Source organism: Elgaria multicarinata, chromosome 7, assembly GCF_023053635.1.
Source record: "Elgaria multicarinata webbii isolate HBS135686 ecotype San Diego chromosome 7, rElgMul1.1.pri, whole genome shotgun sequence".
Classification (NCBI taxonomy): Eukaryota; Metazoa; Chordata; class Lepidosauria; order Squamata; family Anguidae; genus Elgaria; species Elgaria multicarinata.
This window is the reverse complement of record NC_086177.1, coordinates 112601880-112620975: the sequence shown is the minus strand read 5'-3', so window position 1 is coordinate 112620975 and position 19096 is coordinate 112601880. Positions and strand designations below refer to the sequence as shown.

Here is a 19096-nt window from a genome sequence, read left to right as displayed (position 1 = left end):
TTGTTTCCAGACTCTTGATCATCTTAGGGTGTGGGTGGGTGGGGGATTTTAAACACTGAGATCTAGGGGGAATTCAAAACTCCTGGTATTTGAAAGCCTCACTGATTTTCCAGAGAGGCCCAACAGTGTTTGGAGGCAAAACTGAAAATAAATAAATAAGCAGAAATACACAGCTTACTCACACATCCCTAGATCCAATTTTCAACCATTTTGATTTAACGTTCAATTAATTTTGAATGTCCAGTGCGCATCTTCCAAATGAATTCATCTGCTCTGAATGAAACTCAAGGGGTGTTCCCCACCCATCGTACGTGCCAGACGTATGAACTAACATTTGAAGAATATTTTTATTATGCCTTATATAAAGAGGGATATAAAGAGAAAAAACCACACCTTCCTTCCTTCTCATTGACAGGGTGGAGGAGAAGTGGCGAAAGGCACAGCCTAGCTGTTGCTTCTTAGCAGAGAGGGGATTACAAGCCCTATCCACAACCTGGTACCCTGGCTGGTTGGGGATGATGGGAGTTGTGGTCCAACGCATCCAGAGAGCATCTGTTTGGGGAAGCCTGCTATAGATTTTCTTTCTAGTTCACAGTTGCTGAGCGAAGAGGGAAGCAGCTTAATTCAAGGTCACCGCGGATGGACCACTCTCCATTGACCAGCTCTGTGCTATTTTGGAGGCCATAAGTTGCACAAGCTACTTTCGCAGCAAAAAAGAGAGTTAGACGGAGAATTCCTTTCAGTTGGACATTTCTCGGCACACTTCTTGGTGATGTGCACCTTGGTATCGTTACCTTGAGGAAGGAAGGGAAATAAAAGGCAAAATTATGTATTTTATATTTACCGTTGTTCCCTGCCTCGATCAAAATGGAGAGGCAGGTAAGAAATAATAATAATAATAATTAGGCATGTGCTCCGCTCTGATTAGGAGCGGAGAAGCAGTAGCGGATTGGCCTGCTCCGCCTTACCCAGAGGCGGAGTAGAAGCGGGCCACAGACCCCTAGAAGCAAGGCAAAGAGAAGCGGCCATTTTTCGGAGCAGGCGGAGCGCTGCGGTCGCCATCTTGAAAACATTTCGCCATAGGATTGCATTGCGGGAAATAATCGCGGATAACTAGGTTGTTTTTGAAGCTATCGTTCTGGAAATTCTTGTGCACAGAGAGTCGTGGATGGGGGTCATTTTGAGACTACTCTCACCTCTCTGCGTTGTGCGGGTCGCGTGCTAGAATTTTTTACAAATCGGGTAAACAAACTGGGACAGCGCGGCTCAAATGGCCGATTTCGGCTTTTCGCCCATAGGATTGCATTGCGGAAAAGAATCAGGGATAACTGGGGGGGGGGGGGTTAAGCTATCATTCTAAAAATTCTTGTGCTTAGACAGTCGTGGATGGGGGTCATTTTGAGACTACTCTCAACTTTCTGTGTCCTGTGGTTCACGTGCTAGAATTTTTTTAAAATCGGCTCAACAAATGGTTTGGTTTTTTTTATTATTTTTGAAGCGATGACAGGCACATTCAACTCCCAATCCTGATGAGAATTGAGCACCTCATGAAGCATCATCCTCCAATCCCAGCGTTTGAGGCGGGACTAAGCCAGAGTCACCCTGAGAGTTTTCTGCTTTGTGTGTCTTTGTGGGTTGGCGTTCGTGGAGAGGACTTAGTTAGTTAGTGCTGCTGCTGTGTTTGGACTTTGGAGATAGATTAGGATAGATTTAGTTTGGCGCGTGTGTGTTTGTTTGCTTCTTTCTGACTTTTAGCTTAGTTTGCCCTGTGTTTTTCCCTTACTTTGATTTAATATAAACTTTACTTTTAAATTTTGGAGTGTGTGTTTGGTTGGTTGGTTGGTTGTCCCCCCCCCCCTTCCCTTTCTTAAAGCCTGACTGTGTTCCTTCTGCTTTTGTGAAAGCTTTCTTTTGAAAGCATACACACACTTCTTGTCCCATTTCCCTACATTTATTAGTAATATTCTTAAACATATTATTATATTCTTTTCATATTCTTAGTAGTATATATATTAGTATATTCTCATACATATTTTTGTAGTATTAATATTTTATTCTTCTTATACATATTAGTAGTAGTGTTTGGTTGGTTCTTTCCCCCCCTCCCCTCTCTTAAATCCTGATTGTGTTTCCTTCTATCTATATACAAAAAAATACCAAAAAATACCAAAAAAAAATTATTCTCTTTTTCTTCTCTGTGTAACTTGGACTGTGAGTGTGCTGCTTTTGTGAAGTGCAACAGGCAGCCACAGATTGAGCATTTTGTGGAAAGCATACACACACTTCTTGTCCCATTTACCTACATTTAAACATATTATTATATTCTTATACATATTCTTAGTAGTATTAATATTTTATTAGTCATCATTAGAAGAGGGAGCAGGCGTGCTGAAAGCAGCAAGGCTCAGGCTGGCACCAGTAAGCAGGCTGCCTCTTCTGCTGTGAAAATCAAACGGGCAACTCCTTGGCTGGCTGCTCCAAAACAGAAGCAGGACAAGCAGCAGGCAGAGCCACTCTCTTCTGCAACTTGTGCCTGGCGTTCTCTTTTTGAGGGTGGGAATGGGAAAAGTGCCCCTTTACAAGAGGCACGTGGCAGCAGTGCCATTAGAGGAGGAGTAGGAGTATCCCCAACTCCTTCATTATCCTTTGAGCCCACGAGCCCGCTGATGGACCTAGACGAGGTCCTCAGCACAGTGGAGGGGGGGAGGAGGAGGAGGCGGTGGGCCTTCAGGATGTGGGGGCTGAGGAGGAGGAGCAGCAGCAGCAGGCTGAGGCTCTCTCCCCAGTCTCATCCCACACCCCTGTTTCTGTGGCAACACCAGAGAGCTCAGGCGGGCAATTGGTGGTGTCACCACGGAAACGAAAGACAAGCATCGTGTGGGACCACTTTGAGTTGGGAGCGGATCCCCGCTTTGCTGTCTGTCACCACTGCAAACTCAGCCTAAGCAGGGGTTCATCGACAGGGCATTATGGAACCAGCAGCATGAAGATGCATCTTAAGAGGCAGCACCAGTCGGTCTTGATGGGGAAAGAGGCGGGCAAGGCGACTGGTTCCAGGGGAAAGCCGAAAGCTGCTGCTGCTGCTGCTGCTGCTGGCACTTCCACTCTTAGCTCTCCATCTCCCATCCCCACAAGGGTTAGGCAGGCAACCCTGCTGGAAATGGGGTGGGGGAAGTATGGAACGACAAGATGGCGTTTTCCAACGCCCTCCCAGATCACCACGTCAATCGGTGAGATGGTGGCGTTGGACGACCAGCCATTCAGCCTCGTCAACAACGCAGGCTTCAAGAGACTGATGGCGCTTGTGGTGCCATACTATAAGCTGCCGTGTCGCACCACCCTGAGCAGGCGGGTGGTGCCTTCCCTGTACCGTTCCTGCAGGGAGTTAGTGCTGGGTCGCCTGTGCCAGGCAGAGGCACGGATGGTGCACTTCACCTCGGACATTTGGTCCAGCGAGGGCGGAGTGCACGCTTACCTGTCCCTGACGGCACACTGGTGGGCAGCCGTGGGGCAGGAAGGATCCAGCACTACAGGGACTGGCAAGGAGGGCTACTGCTGGGCCCTCCTCCACACGCAAGTGATGGACCAGTCCCACACGGCAGGGGAGATTACGGAGGCCATGAACCGCATGGTGGATGGGTGGCTAGCTGGGCAGAAGGTCACCCGCGGTTACATGGTCACGGACGGGGGAGCCAACATGGTGAAGGCGGTGCACGATGGCGGATTCGAGGGTGTCCGCTGCATCACGCACGTGTTGAACCTGGTGGTGAGGGATGGCCTTGGGATGGGCAGCACTAAGGCCAACCTCGGTCCCCTGTCCGGGAGCCGTAACCTCCTGGAGAGCTGCAGAAAGGTGGCAGGCCATTTCCACCACAGCGTCAAGGGCAGTCGCTTGCTGCGGGAGAAGCAGGAGGAGTTGAATCTCCCGCAGCACAGGCTAGTGCAAGACGTGGTGACACGCTGGAACTCCACCTACCTGATGCTGGAGCGTATGGTGGAGCAACAGCGTGCCATCCACGACTTGTTCAGGGTCAGGGACATGGGCGTCCACCACATGGGCAAGCAGCAGTGGGACGCCATGTCCCAGCTGGTGGCGGTCCTCAAGCCGTTCCTGAAGGCCACCGAGACCCTGAGCACTAGCTCTGCTCTCCTCAGCCAGGTGATCACTGTATGCAGGCATCTCCAGAAACAGATGGGCGACTTTCTGGAGTACAGGGATCCCGTCACCGGCAGGCGCTTCGAGCCTGAGGTCCGCGAAGTGGTGACTAGGCTGAGGGACGGCCTGACGCGGAGGCTGGAGCCCATCCAAACCGACAGGGTCCACATGTTGGCAGCCATGTGCGACCCTCGTGTGAAGGATGGGCTTTGTGGGCCAAATAGCAGGCAGCACTGGATGGAAACGCTGGTGGGCGAAGTGCGGGTGGCATGGGCCAAGAGGGTGGGGCAGAGTGAGGCAGAGGAGCAGGCCACCCCTCCCCGCAGCAGCAGCAGCAGCACCAGCAGCAGCCTCACCTGCATCCCTCCCAACAGCAGCACAGGCGAGGGGTATTGGGAAGAGGCTCTGCACGCCGTGGTTGGGCAGAGACCCTCCCCAGCCACTGGCCAGGATGACGCTGCAACCACCGTGCAGCGTTACCTGTCAGAGCCCATGGAGGACTGCTCCATGGACCCCCTGGCCTACTGGTCATCCTGCTTTCAGATTTGGCCAGACCTGTCGCGGGTGGCCATGGATCGACTCAGCTGCCCACCCACCAGTGTTCCAAGCGAGAGGGTGTTCTCTATGGCGGGCGACATAGTGACCCCTCACCGCTCTCGCTTGGAGCCGGACTTGGTGGAGCAGCTGGTCTTTCTGAAGGGCAATCTCCCCCTGCTGGGATACCCCACCCTCAAGCCCTCGTGGGAGTGACAGGCAGGCTCCCCTCTCTTTAATTCTACCCCTCCTTTGGTTGGCAGGCACACTACAGTTCAGGCAGGCTGGTTTTTTCTTTTTATTATTATTTTTATTATATTTTTCTTATTCTTATTCTTATTCTTATTATTTAGTGGCTGTGTTACAGTTCACAACATCAACTCTGAATCATTCGATTCGTCTCTGTAGGCAGAGTTTGTCACCGTGCGTGTGTGTGTGTGTGTGTGACTGACTGTGAGGGCAAAGCACCGCACTTGAGTTCATTTCATTTCTGTGGCGTCCGGTACAGCTTAGTCAACTCATCCAGATAGTTTTCCACCCAGTTCCAAAAGACTCCATGATTGACTGCACGTGTTTAGGTGAGGTGCAAGCAGGGGGCAAGGCAATGCCTGGCACCACCACCACTAGCCAGGCTGCCTCTCTCCAGCAGTCCACGGGTCGCCCTTTGGAGTGCCCTTGGCTTGGAGTGGAAGACGTACTCCCTGATCCAGAAGTATGGTTTTGAGAAGCAAGCTGTCACTTGAACTCATGATTATTATTATTATTATTTATTTGTACAGCACCATCATGAGCCTCTGTGCAAAAGCTCTCATTGTGTGTGTCACTGCAGCTGCTTGTCTCGCTGCGAAAATGAAACAGGCGAGTCCTTGCCTTTGAGAAGCAACCTTTCACTTGAACTCATGGAAGTCATTGATTTCAGCACAGCCACTACGTAGAGGCTGTGGTCCTCCAGGATCTGGGTGACTTGATCAGTGTGCTGATTTTGAGAAGCAACCTTTCACTTAAACTCATTCAGTTCCCCAATTGAGGGTGAGGGAGGTTAAACTCCAGCAGTCCACGGGTCGCCCTTTGGAAAGCTCAGGGATCAAGTGGACTACTCGACCAGTCTGCTGATTTTGAGAGGCAACTTTTCACTTCAACTCATGGACTTCCCCAATTGAAGGAGGTACTCCAGCAGTCCACCGATCTCCCGTAGCACAGCCACTTAGTGCGTACGGACAGTTTAAGTTTCCTGAGAAGTGAGCTCTCACTTCAACTCATGACAGCCATTGACTTCACCACAGCCACTTTGTGTGGGATGCTGTGGTCCTCCAGGATGTGGGTGAGGATTAGTTGCAGAAGCTGGTCCAGCTTCTCTCCCTGGTCTCGTCCCACCCCTCTTCCGCTGTAACGCCCTCTTTGAGAAGCAAGCTGTCACTGAAACTCATGAAAGCCATAGACTTCCGAAGCAACCTTTCACTTCAACTCATTGACTTCCCCTTTGAGAAAAAGCTAAGCTCCAGTAATGCACCGTTTGTCCGTGGGACAGCTCTCTTACGAGAAGCTTCACTGCATATGCAGCAGTGCCATGGCTTTGAGAAGCCGAGACCCATCCCAGCCACCAGGAACCGGAGGAAAACTCCAGCAGTCCACGGGTCGCCCTTTGGATAGCTCGGGGATCAAATGGAGTCCTTGATCTGTGTGCTGATTTTGAGAAGCAACCTTTCACTGAAACTCATTCACTTCCCCTATGTGCAGGAGGTACTCCAGCAGTCCACTGATCGCCCGTAGCACAGCCACTAGCAAAGCCACTACAGTGGATGCTCTCTTCTCTCTCTCTCCTCAGTCTCATCCAACCCCTCTTCCTCTTCCCCTTCTGCTGTAACCCCTCTTTGAGAAGCAAGCTTTCACTTAAACTCATCATTCACTTCCCCAATTGAGGGAGGTAAAGTCCAGCAGTCCACGGGTCGCCCTTTGGAGGGCTCAGCAGCAACGTTAATCCTCCAAGCATGCACACAAATCTTCCATACTCAAAGTAACTGCTTCAATAACTAGTAGCTCCTTTTTGCCCGCCTGCCTGCCTGCCTGCCCATGCGCGCCTGCCCGGGAGCCGTCCTTGTGAGGTAGCTGGATCTGCTGGGACTCACTCCCCCAGAGATCTATGGCATACCTGTGCAAGGTACCAGCTCCTTTGTGCCCACCGGCCCAAGCCTGCCCGCCTGCCCGCCCTCCTGCCTGCCTGCCTGTCTGCCTGCCCATGCCCGCCTGCCCGGGAGCCGTCCTTGTGAGGTAGCTGGATCTGCTGGGACTCACTCCCCCAGAGATCTATGGCATACCTGTGCAAGGTACCAGCTCCTTTGTGCCCACCGGCCCAAGCCTGCCTGCTTGCTCGCCTGCCTGCCTGCCTGCCCATGCCCGCCTGCCCAGGAGCCGTCCTTGTGAGGTAGCTGGATCTGCTGGGACTCACTCCCCCAGAGATCTATGGCATACCTGTGCAAGGTACCAGCTCCTTTGTGTCCACCGGCCCTAGCCTGCCTGCCTGCTCGCCTGCCTGCCTGCCTGCCCATGCCCGCCTGCCCGTCACTCCCCAATTGAGGGAGGTTAACTCCAGCAGTCCACGGGTCGCCCTTTGGAGAGCTCAGGGATCAGATGCACTATTCGTGATCCAGTCTGGTGATTTTTTGAGAAGCAAGCTGTCACTTCAACTCATGAACTTCCCCAATTGTGGCTGGTACTCCAACAGTCCACCGAACTCCCGTAGCACAGCCACTTAGTGCATAGGGACAGTTTAAATTTCCTGAGAAGTGAGCTCTCACTTCGACTCATGACAGCCATTGACTTCACCACAGCCACTTCGTGTTGGATGCTGTGTTCCTCCAGGATGTGGGTGAGGAGGATTAGTTGCAGCAGCTGGTCGAGCTTCTCTCCCCAGTCTCATATGGAGCAATTAAAGGTATCTGAGAAGTGAGCTCTCACTTCAACTCGTTTTGTAGTGCGCCGAGTTGAGCACAGCCACTCCGGTGGATGCTCTGGTCCTCCAGGATGTGGGTGAGGAGGATTAGTCGCAGCAGCTGGTCGAGCTTCTCTCCCCAGTCTCATATGGAGCAATTAAAGGTATCTGAGAAGTGAGCTCTCACTTCGACTTCAAGTTCAGACACTTGAGCACAGCCCCTACGGTGGAGGCACAGCTGGCCGTGCCTCTCTCCCCAACCACTGACTGCATAGGGACAGTTTAAGTTTCCTCCTGAGAAGTGAGCACTCACTTCGACTCATGACAGCCATTGACTTCACCACAGCCACTCCAGTGGATGCTGTGGTCCTCCAGGATGTGGGTGAGGATTAGTCGCAGAAGCTGGTCCAGCTTCTCTTCCCGGTCTCGTCCCACCCCTCTTCCGCTGTAACCCTCTCTTTGAGAAGCAAGCTGTCACTTCAACTCATGGACTTCCCCAATTGCGGCTGGTACTCCAGGTGTCCACCGAACTCCCGTAGCACAGCCACTTAGTGCATAGGGACAGTTTAAGTTTCCTGAGAAGTGAGCTCTCACTTCGACTCATGACAGCCATTGACTTCACCAGTTAGCTGTTCCTCATGTTGTCCTTTCCCTGAAGTGCAGTTCGTAGCAGCAGCTGGTCGAGCGTCTCTCCCCAGTCTTGCAATTAAAGGTATCTGAGAAGGGAGCTCTCACTTCAACTCATGACAGCCATTGACTTTACCTCAGCCACTTTGTGTTGGATGCTGTGGTCCTCCAGGATGTGGGTGAGGATTAGTAGCAGAGGCTGGTCCAGCTTCTCTCCCCGGTCTCGTCCCACCCCTCTTCCACTGTAACCCTCTCTTTGAGAAGCAAGCTCTCACTTCAACTCATGGACTTCCCCTATGTGCGGGTGGTACTCCAACAGTCCACCAAACTCCCGTAGCACAGCCACTTAGTGCATAGGGACAGTTTAAATTTCCTGAGAAGTGAGCTCTCACTTCGACTCATGACAGCCATTGACTTCACCACAGCCACTTCGTGTTGGATGCTGTGTTCCTCCAGGATGTGGGTGAGGAGGATTAGTTGCAGCAGCTGGTCGAGCTTCTCTCCCCAGTCTCATATGGAGCAATTAAAGGTATCTGAGAAGTGAGCTCTCACTTCAACTCGTCTTGTAGTGCGCCCGCCGAGTTGAGCACAGCCACTACAGTGGATGCGCCTGCCCGCCTGCCTGGAAGCTGTCCTTGTGAGGTAGCTGGATCTGCTGGGACTGACTCCCCCGCAGATCTATGGCTTACTTGTGCAAGGTACCAGCTTTTCTGGGCCCGCCAACCCATGCCTGCCTGCCTGCTTGCCCGCCTCCCCCGGGGTGCTGCTGTGGTGGGGCATCTGCCAGGACTGACTCCTCGCCTGCTCTGCCCGCCTGGTGCCTGGGAGATGGGCTTTGCGGTTCATGCCCAGCACCCTCCGGCACGCTTGCTCCCAGTCGTCCTCCTCTGTGCCCCTCAATGCGTAACTGCTGGCTTAGAAAGAAACAACCAGCCATCTTTGCCTCACTTGCTCCTTGCGCCCGCTTACGGGTTGGTTTGCTATGCGTTAGTGCTCAAGTCATCCTTGCGGCACTACAATGCATGCTGCCTGCCTGCCTGCCTGCCTGCTTGCTTTCCCTCCCTTCTCCCCTTCCCGCCTTGCAGGGATGGTGTATGTGTCTTGCTTTGACTCAGGGGAGAAGTCCTTCCTGCGCTCACTTAGACTTTATCAAGTTCAATAATCCCTTTTTCAAATGTGCCAGAAGATTTAGGGTTATCTCGTGGCATGTTGGGATTTCCTTGGAACTGGCTCCATTGAGCTGTCTGCATTGCAACTTTAAATCCCTGACATACTGGAGTGCCCGATTTTCAAAACTTCCCCTAACATCAGGGGATGATGGGATTGCCTTGAAACTTGGTGTCCATGGGGACACATGGGTAAGCTGTCATGGGACCAAAGGATAGGTTTCTAACATGCAAATTGACGTAGTTGTAGAATGGGACTTGATTTGGGGTGAGTTAAAAAGTTTAAGCCACGCCAAAAATCAGGGGATGATGGGATTTCCTTGAGTGTGGGCGTCCATGTGGACACATGGATAAGCTGTCCTGGTGCCGAGTTTGAGGTTTCTAACATGCAAATTGACGGAGCTATCCCAAGGGGTGTGAATGGGGTGCCCAATTTTCATAAATTCCCCAAAAATCAGGGGATGATGGGATTGCCTTGAAACTTGGTGTCCATGTGGACACATGGATAAGCTATCATGGTGCCGAGTTTGAGGTTTCTAACATGCAAATTGACGTAGTTGTAGAATGGGACAATTTGGGGTGAGTTAAGCCGTGCCAAAAATCAGGGGATGATGGGATTGCCTTGAGTCTGGGCATCCATGTGGACACATGGATAAGCTGTCATAGTGCCGAGTTTGAGGTTTCTAACATGCAAATTGATGGAGCTATCCCAAGGGGTGTGAATGGGGTGCCCGATTTTCAAAAATTCCCCAAAAATCAGGGGATGATGGGATTGCCTTGAAACTTGGCGTGCGTGTGTATACCCCCATGAGGTGTCATGGTGCCAAATGTGAGGTTTCTAACTTGAACCAAAAAAAGTTGTTTACTTTTTTAGCTTTCAATGCAACCCTATGGGGGGGGAAAACGGAGCTCCGATCCGGATCCGGAGCTCCGAGCGGAGCGGAGCGGAAGTGGGCGGAGCGGGGGCAGGGCGAAGCGGGCCGCTCCGAAAATGGCGGATCTGGAAATGAAGCGGAGCGGGGGGTCCGTGCACACCCCTAATAATAATAATAAGAAACACAAATGAAGGCCTTGCTCACAACAAAAATGCAGGCTAGAATTATAGAATCATAGAATAGAGAAGTTGGAAGGGGCCAACAAGGCCATCAAGTCCAACCCCTGCTCAATGCAGGAATCCACCCTAAAGCATCCCTGAGAGATGGTTGTCCAGCTGCCTCTTGAAGGCCTCTAGGGTGGGAGAGCCCATGACCTCCCTAGGGAATTGGTTCCATTGTCATACTGCTCTAACAGTCAGGATTTTTTTCCTGATGTCCAGACGGAATCTGGCTTCCTGTAACTTTAGCCCGTTATTCCGTGTCCTGCACTCTGGGAGGATTGAGAAGAGATCCTGGCCCTCCTCTGTGTGACAACCTTTCAAGTATTTGAAGAGTGTTGTCATGTCTCCCCTCAGTCCTGAGCCCTGCGACACCTCACTCATTACCTCCCCGCAATTTGAGAAGGTTCTATTGATAAGTACTCTTTGAGTCCGATTCTGTAGCCAACTGTGGCTCCACCTAATAGTTGTTCCATCTAGCCCACTTTTAGCTAGTTTGTTAATCAGAATGTCATGGGGTACCTTGTCAAAAGCTTTGCTGAAGTCAAGATATATGACGTCCACAGCATTCCCACAGTCCAGAAGGGAGGTTAGTTACCAAATCAAATAATGAGATGAGATTAGTCTGGCAGGATTTGTTCTTGACAAATCCACTCTGGCTTCTAATCACTGCGTTGTTTTCAAGGTGTTTACAGATCGACTTCTTTATAAACTGCTCCAAAATTTTCCCAGGGATGGATGTCAGACTGACTGCTCTGTAGTTCCCAGGTTCCTCCTTTTTGCCATTTTTGAAGAGGGGGACAAACCGTTACCCCACCCGTCTTCCATGATTTTGCAAAGATAATAGATAGTGGTTCTGAGAGTTCTTCTGCCAGCTCCTTTATTACTCTAGGATGCAGTTCATCGGGCCCTGGAGATTTGATCTCGTTCAAAGAAATTAGGTGGGCTTTTGTAAACAACTCCCCCTCCCCAAGGGCTCCCTGTTCCCGGAAATTGCAGCTGCAGTATTTCTCAGGTTTTGCAGCAAAGGGGGCAGACCGATGTGGATTAGCAAATGAAACGGTGGCTCTGCTTGGCTTACCAGTTCCTGAAGTTGTACCGATAGTTAGGCATCTTTGCTGATGCTCGGGGCAGGTTGTCACACCCAGGCAATTCCAGTTGGAGGTCTGTCCTTCACATGTGAAGCAAATAATGGAATCAGCTGCAAAGCAAGGAAAGGAGGAAAAATGACGATACTTGGATGGGAATATTTTAGAGAATGTAGGAAGCTGAGCTGCCTTAGAGCAGCCTGACCCATGTTGTCTACTGCCTGCTGAAGTCTCTCTCTCTCTCTCTCTCTCTCTCTCTCTCTCTCTCTCACACACACACACACACACTCACACTCACACACACCCATCTTTCCTTAGCTCAGCCTTTTTCAGCCTGGTGCCCTGGCCATGCTGGCTGGGGATGATAGAAGCTACAGTCCTACACATCTGGAAGGTACCATGGAACTGAAGTAAAAAGAGTAGGTGGGGAGGGGCAGGAGATTTCCCCAAGCAAACAGCCCTCTGCCTCGTTGTTGCAGCTTTCAGTGTCAATACAGCTTAGCATTTCTGTTTACTAGTTAAGCGTGGTGGCAACAGATAAGCTTTGACTTCTAGAGTGTCTCTACATTAAAGGGAAATTGCATTGCTTACCCGAAGCTTTGTGTTTCCTGCTTCTTTGGAGTGATTGTGTTATGGGCTGCATTACATAGACAGAGAGGGGAGATGGCAAGGTTTGAATTGAATAATTCCCCTCTAAGCATGCTCCTTTTAATGCCATCTAGTGGCGGAAGATCCCGCTTTCCCCTAGATACTACCACTTTAAAAGTGTTTTTTTTAATAGCGGGATTTGCAGGGGATAGCACGGGAGACATCCTAGTCATTGACAATGTTGTGTAATGGACCTGCAAACTTTCACGAGCGTGCAATAAATTGCTTGTTTAGAGGAGCCCCTAAACATAGAAGTTGGAAGACCTAAGTCATGCAACATATTAGTCAGAATTAAAGCATTTGCTTGATCTCTTAGGGAAATGGGGCCAAGAGGTGTACACCTTTTAACACCGCACACACACACATATTCTCCTTCCCCACTTCACCTCCAAATCATCTCCCATTTGGTGCTATTTTTGGCCACCAAAACTGTGCCTGTTTGAACTCTCCTAGGCCAGATCTACACCTTGTGTCAAATCATTACGAATGTAGAATAAAAAGCAGGAAATTACATTATGGAAGTGGTGTATGGAATGCGGATTGTGTCTCAACAGTTATCCCTTGCTCGGCTTCGTCCATTTTCGTCTGCTGCCCCTTACGCCTGGAACGCTCTTCCAGAACATTTGAGAACTACAAGTTCAACCACAGCTTTTAAAGCTCAACTAAAAACTTTTCTTTTTCCTAAAGCTTTTAAAACTTGATGTTGTGCAGACTTCTACTGTTACTTTCTACTGTTAGTTTTTCCCTACCCTGTGCCTGCTTACCCTTCCCTGTACCTGTTGGCATTCTCTTCCCCTCCTTATTGTTTTACTATGATTTTATTAGATTGTAAGCCTATGCGGCAGGGTCTTGCTATTTACTGTTTTACTCTGTACAGCACCATGTACATTGATGGTGCTATATAAATAAATAATAATAATAATAATAATAATAATAATAATCAATACACTTCAATACCACTATAAAGCTAGGGTGACCATATGAAAAGGAGGACAAGGCTCCTGTATCTTTAACAGTTGTAGAGAAAAGGGATTTTTAGCAGGTGTCATTTGTATGCATACAACGTCTGGTGAAATTCCCTCTTCATCACAATAGTTAAAACTGCAGGTGCCCTCCTCTCTTTTGTAACTGGTCAAGAGGGCAGGACTCCTGCAGCTTTAACTGTTATTATTGAAGACCAAATTTCAACAGGTGCTACATGCATTCAAATGACACTTGCTGAAATTCCCTTGTCTATAAAACTTTAAAGATACAGGAGCCCTGTCCTCCTTTTCATATGGGGCCTTGCTAGACCTACCTGAAAATCTTGCCGGGAGTCGGGGCGACGGCGCGCTACAGCTAGCGCGCGCCGTCGCCCTTTTCCACACGTAAGACGCGACGGAGCAAGGGAAAGCCCCGTCGCGTCCGCCATTTTCTTGAGATCTTAAAGGGCCATGTGCGCAGGAGTGCACCGCTGGAAAGGTAAGTGATTTTTTTTAAAAAATAAAGCTCGTCCCGCTCCCCTGATTCCCCCAATGCCTGATGCCCCCCGTCCGCTTCCTCGCCCATCCTCTCCCCATGCCCGATGCCTTGTCCCCCATCCTCCCCCATGCCCGTGCCCATCCTTCCCCCACCCTATCCCCCGTCCGCCATGCCCATGCCCATGTCCATCCTTCTTCCCCTGCCCCCATCCCCCGTCCGTCATGCCCGTGCGCGTGCCAGTTCTTCTTCCCCCGCTCTCTCCTGCCGGGTCCGGCCTTTCCCCCGGCCCCTATCTCCCCCCCCCCCCCGTGATCCCCCCAGCCCGATGAGCACAGCGCTCCTATGAGTGCTGTGCCCAGTCCGTGGCTTCTCCTGGCTACTCGTAAGCGAGCAGCCGGAAAAAGCCATGGACCCTGCTAGACCTTCCACAGCCCTGGCCTCAGGCTGTAGAAAAACCGGGCCATAAGCGAATCTGCTTATGCCAGGTTAAGGGAGGCTTTAGCCCGGCCTGACCCTGGAATCCCCTGTGCATCATCTGGATGCACAGGAAGGAGACTGGGCCTCACACCGGGCTAACGCCTGGTCTAGCAATGGCCATGGTCACCCTAACTAGCCCTAGTGTCTGCATTAACGGGTTGATATATTTATCTCCTTGCTGTGAAAAACTTGAACTGTTGATTCCTGCTGATTGAGCACATTTCTTTTCTTTTTTTAAAGCTGAGGAGGAGGCCCAGACCAGTTTTTCCTGATCAGTTGGCCATCCATTCAGTGCCCATCAATTGATACTACTGGCAATTCAGTTGAGGGGAAATCAGGAGCACTTTGACCAACTGCTTTAGTTTTTCCTTCAGTCTGATTGTGGCAACCCTCACAATTTTAGGCACCCACGTAATGCTGCTACATTTCACTTTTCTTATTCTGGTCGGGGTATGCCATGCCTTTAACAGCAATGTGACAGACAGGAATTTAGCCAATGAAGATTTCCCCGTCACTGGAACTCAATGCAGATGAAACCTGTAGAATTTCTACCTGTTACGCAGATGGCAACACAACCTGCTCTGAACCCACCCTCCCCTTGCCAAAGGCGGTTATTGTACATGTGATTGCCCTCTGGAGGATTCAGCTGGCACTGCAACAGCCATCTTGGCCCAGTGGGCTCATGGGAGGCGAAGGTGAAAGGAAAGACATTGAGCTCCATCAGACGAGCATTTTATTGCACGCTTGTTGCTGGGCACTCACGGGTCCCTCTCACGATGTCGTCTGCCTCCCACGTGCCTCCCACCCCTTCTGGCCTTCCTTGCATCACAAAAACAAAAGAAAAACACCACCCAGAAAACCTGATATATTTCCTCCAAGCGAAATAAAAGCGCCCTTCCGTCCCCATGTATCGCTGTCCTCATGCTATGTTGCTTTTGTTGGGGGCGGTCCTGCTAACGGAAGAGGAAGGAGGGGCTTTTCTCCTTCTGCTTGCTGAGTCTGTCGGTCGAACAGACGGACTTGTGCTGAACCGGTGGAACGGACTTGTGCTGCTCCAGCCCCACCCTCATTGCCCACAGAAACGGCGGCCAGATGATTAAATGCTGAATCAGTAAAACCCTAGACAACGAAACCAGAGCGAAAGGGTGGGGGGAGGCAACCACATCCATCACCCGACAAGAACCAATGAACTGGAAGGGGAAAGAGGAGGGGCGGGGTGGGGCAGGCGGAATAGCAGGAGAGCAAACAACAGTGGCAATCGTGAAAGGCTTGCCGCGCTAATGAAACGAAGGTCAAAATCGCGGGTGCATACCAGGAAAAAAAAAGTAGGTGTGACGGAGCCCATTGGAAAAGGCAAAAGGAAATGGGAGTAAGTGGTGGACAAAATTAGGCTTCATCCCACGTACCCATTTCCCTCGAATTAAACCCATAGCGTAAAGCTGCAGTTGTAGTAATTGTAGTAGTTAGCTAAATCACACCCTGCACGGCAGCACTCCTAAGATCCTTTGCATACCAGAAAAAGGGTTTCAGGGGGAGAAATGTAAAAAATCATAAAAAATCAACGGATGACCCAATCCGATTCAAATTTGGTATGCTTAAAGCCCTCCTTAATATCTATTACTATGCCAATTTTGATGTCACTGGCGTTTGCTAGACCTACCGGTAAATGCGCGATGGAAGAGGGGAGAGCCCGTGATACAACTATCGTGGGCTGTCGCGCTAGTCTATATGTCAGGCGCGACGAGGTCAAGAAGAGACCTGTCGCGCCCAGCATTTTGTTTTTTCCCCCTTAAAGGACCAGCTATGCACGAGTGAAAAGGTAAGTTTATTTTTTTCAAAAAAATAGATTCCCCCGCTCCCCCCACCCTGCCCCCGATGTGCGCAGTGCGAGTAATTGCGCGGAGCTGGGAAAAGCTGCGGAAACGGGCCACACGCTCGTGGTCTTGGGATCAGCCCGAGACCGCGGGAAAAACCGGGCCCAAAGGGGTAGGCTATATCTCAGGACCAGGCAGAGTTGTTCCCTGCCTGAGCTCGGGATCCCCTGTGCATCATCTGGACGCACAGGGACGATCCAGGTATCACCTCGGGATATAGCCTGGTCTAGCCAAGGCCTTTATCTTTAAAACTTACACAGATGTAACCATTTGTTTAATTTGTACTTTAAACATCAAATCCTCCTCCTGCACCACCAGTGGCCGCTTGGAAAACAACAAATGATTCGCTCCTAAACAGGTAGCTAAATAGGTAGGGTGACCATATGAAAAGGAGGACAGGGCTCCTATACCTTTAACAGTTGCATAGAAAAGGGAATTTCAGCAGGTGTCATTTGTATATATGGAAAACCTGGTGAAATTCCCTCTTCATCACAACAGTAAAAGGTGCAGGAGCTATACTAGAGTGACCAGATACAAAAGAAGGCAGGGCTCCTGCAGCTTTAACTGTTGTGATGAAGAGGGAATTTCACCAGGTTCTCCATATATACAAATGACAGCTGCTGAAATTCCCTTTTCTGTGCAACTGTTAAAGATACAGGAGCCCTGTCCTCCTTTTCATAGGGTCACCCTAAAATAGATCAGGTCTTTTGGCTTCAAAGGAAAGCCTCGTGTGGCGCAGAGCGGTAAAGCAGCAGTTTCTGCAGCTGAAACTTTCCGCACAGCCTGAGTTCGATCCCAGCGGAAGCTGGTTTCTGGCAGCCGGCTTGGGTCGAATCAGCCTTCCATCCTCCCGAGGTCGGTAAAATGAGTCCCCAGTTTGCTGGGGGAAAGGTAATAATGGCTGGGGAAGGCAACGGCAAACCACCCCGCTATAAGGCCTGCCAAGAAAACGTCAGCGAAAGCTGGCGTCCCTCCAAGAGTCAGTAATGACTCCGTGTTTGCACAAGAGGTTCCTTTCCTTTCCTTTTGGCTTCAAAGCACAGTTAAAGTGGGATACCTGGGAGTACTTCACAATCAAAGCAGATTATAAGGTGGAAAACTTCAGAGTCCTTTGCATGCAATTCGCAGTGATTGCACAGTATAACCCTGGTGTGATGAGGCTAATTGTCATCTAAGAGCGGGAGAAGGCATAGGAGCCAGAGTATGCAAGAAGAAAAGGCAGATGGAGTCTCCCTTCCCCCACACCATCCCAAATGCATGGAATGTGACTGAAATTAGCCTCATCCACTGCTACAAAGATCCAAGGAGCCACTTTAGCCATGCCAAGAGACTTGTGGTGCAATTGTTGAGAGTTTTTTTTTTTTTTTTTAAAGAGCAGGGTGATTCCCGCTCTCTCTCCCCACCTCCCCATGCTATGTTACAAACTGTTTTTGAAACTCCAGTCAGTTTTGTAAGCGGGTTGCCAGCTGGCACGGTGGCAGCAGGAGAAAGCTGTTGCTCCGCTTGCAAAACTCTGCTCCAAAACCCTCCTGGGCACGCAGAGAATGGCTTGGATCCTAGCCAAAGCGGTTTGTCAAAACCCATCTGGCATTCGCAGCACGTCAGCAGGAGAATGTCTTCTTGCTTGAGTGATTTTATTTATTTATTTATATATTTATTACATTTTTATACCGCCCAATAGCCGAAGCTCTCTGGGCGGTTCACAAAAATTAAAACCATCATAAAACAACCAACAGGTTAAAAACACAAATACAAAATACAGTATAAAAAGCACAACCAGGATAAAACCACGCAGCAAAATTGATATAAGGTTAAAATACAGATTTAAAACAGTATAATTTAAATTTAAGTTAAAATTAAGTGTTAAAATACTGAGTGAATAAAAAGGTCTTCAGCTGGCGACGAAAGGAGTACAGTGTAGGCGCCAGGCGGACCTCTCTGGGGAGCTCATTCCACAACCGGGGTGGAATGATGGCAGCAAAGAGTAGCTCCTTCCACTCTTTGAAGCGAATCACTTTTTGGCGTACTCTTTCAGTGGCTCAGCCAGTTTTTTCTTCACCTGGGGACAGCTTCGCTGTAACCCCCGGCTACAAACAACACAACAACAACAACAACAACAATAATAAATCAATCAGATTTCGCCAACCTGGTTTGAAATGAATGGCCAAATAATTCCTTGACGGAGGCAGTTAGTGCTTCAATTGTAAGGGAACCCCATCTGGAATTACGTAAATCTGGATGGGTCATGCTCTGAAAAGCTGGCGGCCTCTGTGTTTGGTGGTTTTAACAGCCCTTCTCTGCTTAAAAAATGTTCTCGGTTCGGCCTTTTGCCTTGATCAGGAGACGCGCGACATGGCTTACCTATCTGTGTGCACACGACAACGGCACCCAACAAGGAAAGCAGGAAAGTCGCTGCCTTCATGTTGATCGCCTGGCTGACTCCGGCTGGACCAGTGAACCTTTGCAGAGGTTGTATCACATCTTTATGCTGGGAACGATGTGGGGGGGGGGGAATAAATGGATTTGTGGGTGTCGCTCACAACAGGGTGTGGTGGAAGCTGTTTCAAAGTCCTTGATGTGGGAGCCTCTGCGGAAAGGGGAGTAGCTTAGAGAATGCAGGTGTGATGTCTGGTGCCTGCAGGCTCATTTCTGAAAGCAATCTCAGGAGTCCCTGCATATGGGCAGAAATATGATGTCTGAACTGGTTATGCTTGGGGCTTGGGGACATTGCTCCACACCTCGGATAGTTCCTTTGTAGTTCTGACTAGTTCTGAGTGAAACCCAGAGCGGAATCGCCACCCTACTGACATTGGAGCCACTAGCCTTTCCTGGTAGGCCCATGAAGTGGAGAAAAATTATTTCTTTGCCCATTTTGAATCAGCGTCATGTGTATTGTGGAGATGGTTGGGTCACCTTGGCAATGCAGCAGGGCCAAGACCAAAATGAGGGACAGGGCCTTTTCGGTGGTGGCCCCCAGACTATGGAACGATCTCCCTGACAAGGCTCACCTGGTGCCAACGCTGCTATCTTTCCAGCGCCAGGT

At 50.1% G+C, this 19096-nt stretch overlaps 1 protein-coding gene across 1 annotated transcript; it reads right to left on the bottom strand.

Moving 5' to 3' along the window:
- Positions 1 to 328: 328 nt before the first annotated feature.
- On the bottom strand, positions 329 to 18512 carry LOC134401191 (lymphocyte antigen 6E-like). The gene is made up of 3 exons (XM_063129933.1): positions 18415 to 18512; positions 11587 to 11706; positions 329 to 794 (listed from the first exon to the last, which is right to left on the bottom strand). Exons 1-3 carry the CDS (start codon positions 18473 to 18475, stop codon positions 670 to 672), a joined length of 306 nt encoding a protein of 101 aa, XP_062986003.1. The 5' UTR covers positions 18476 to 18512; the 3' UTR covers positions 329 to 669.
- Positions 18513 to 19096: the final 584 nt, after the last annotated feature.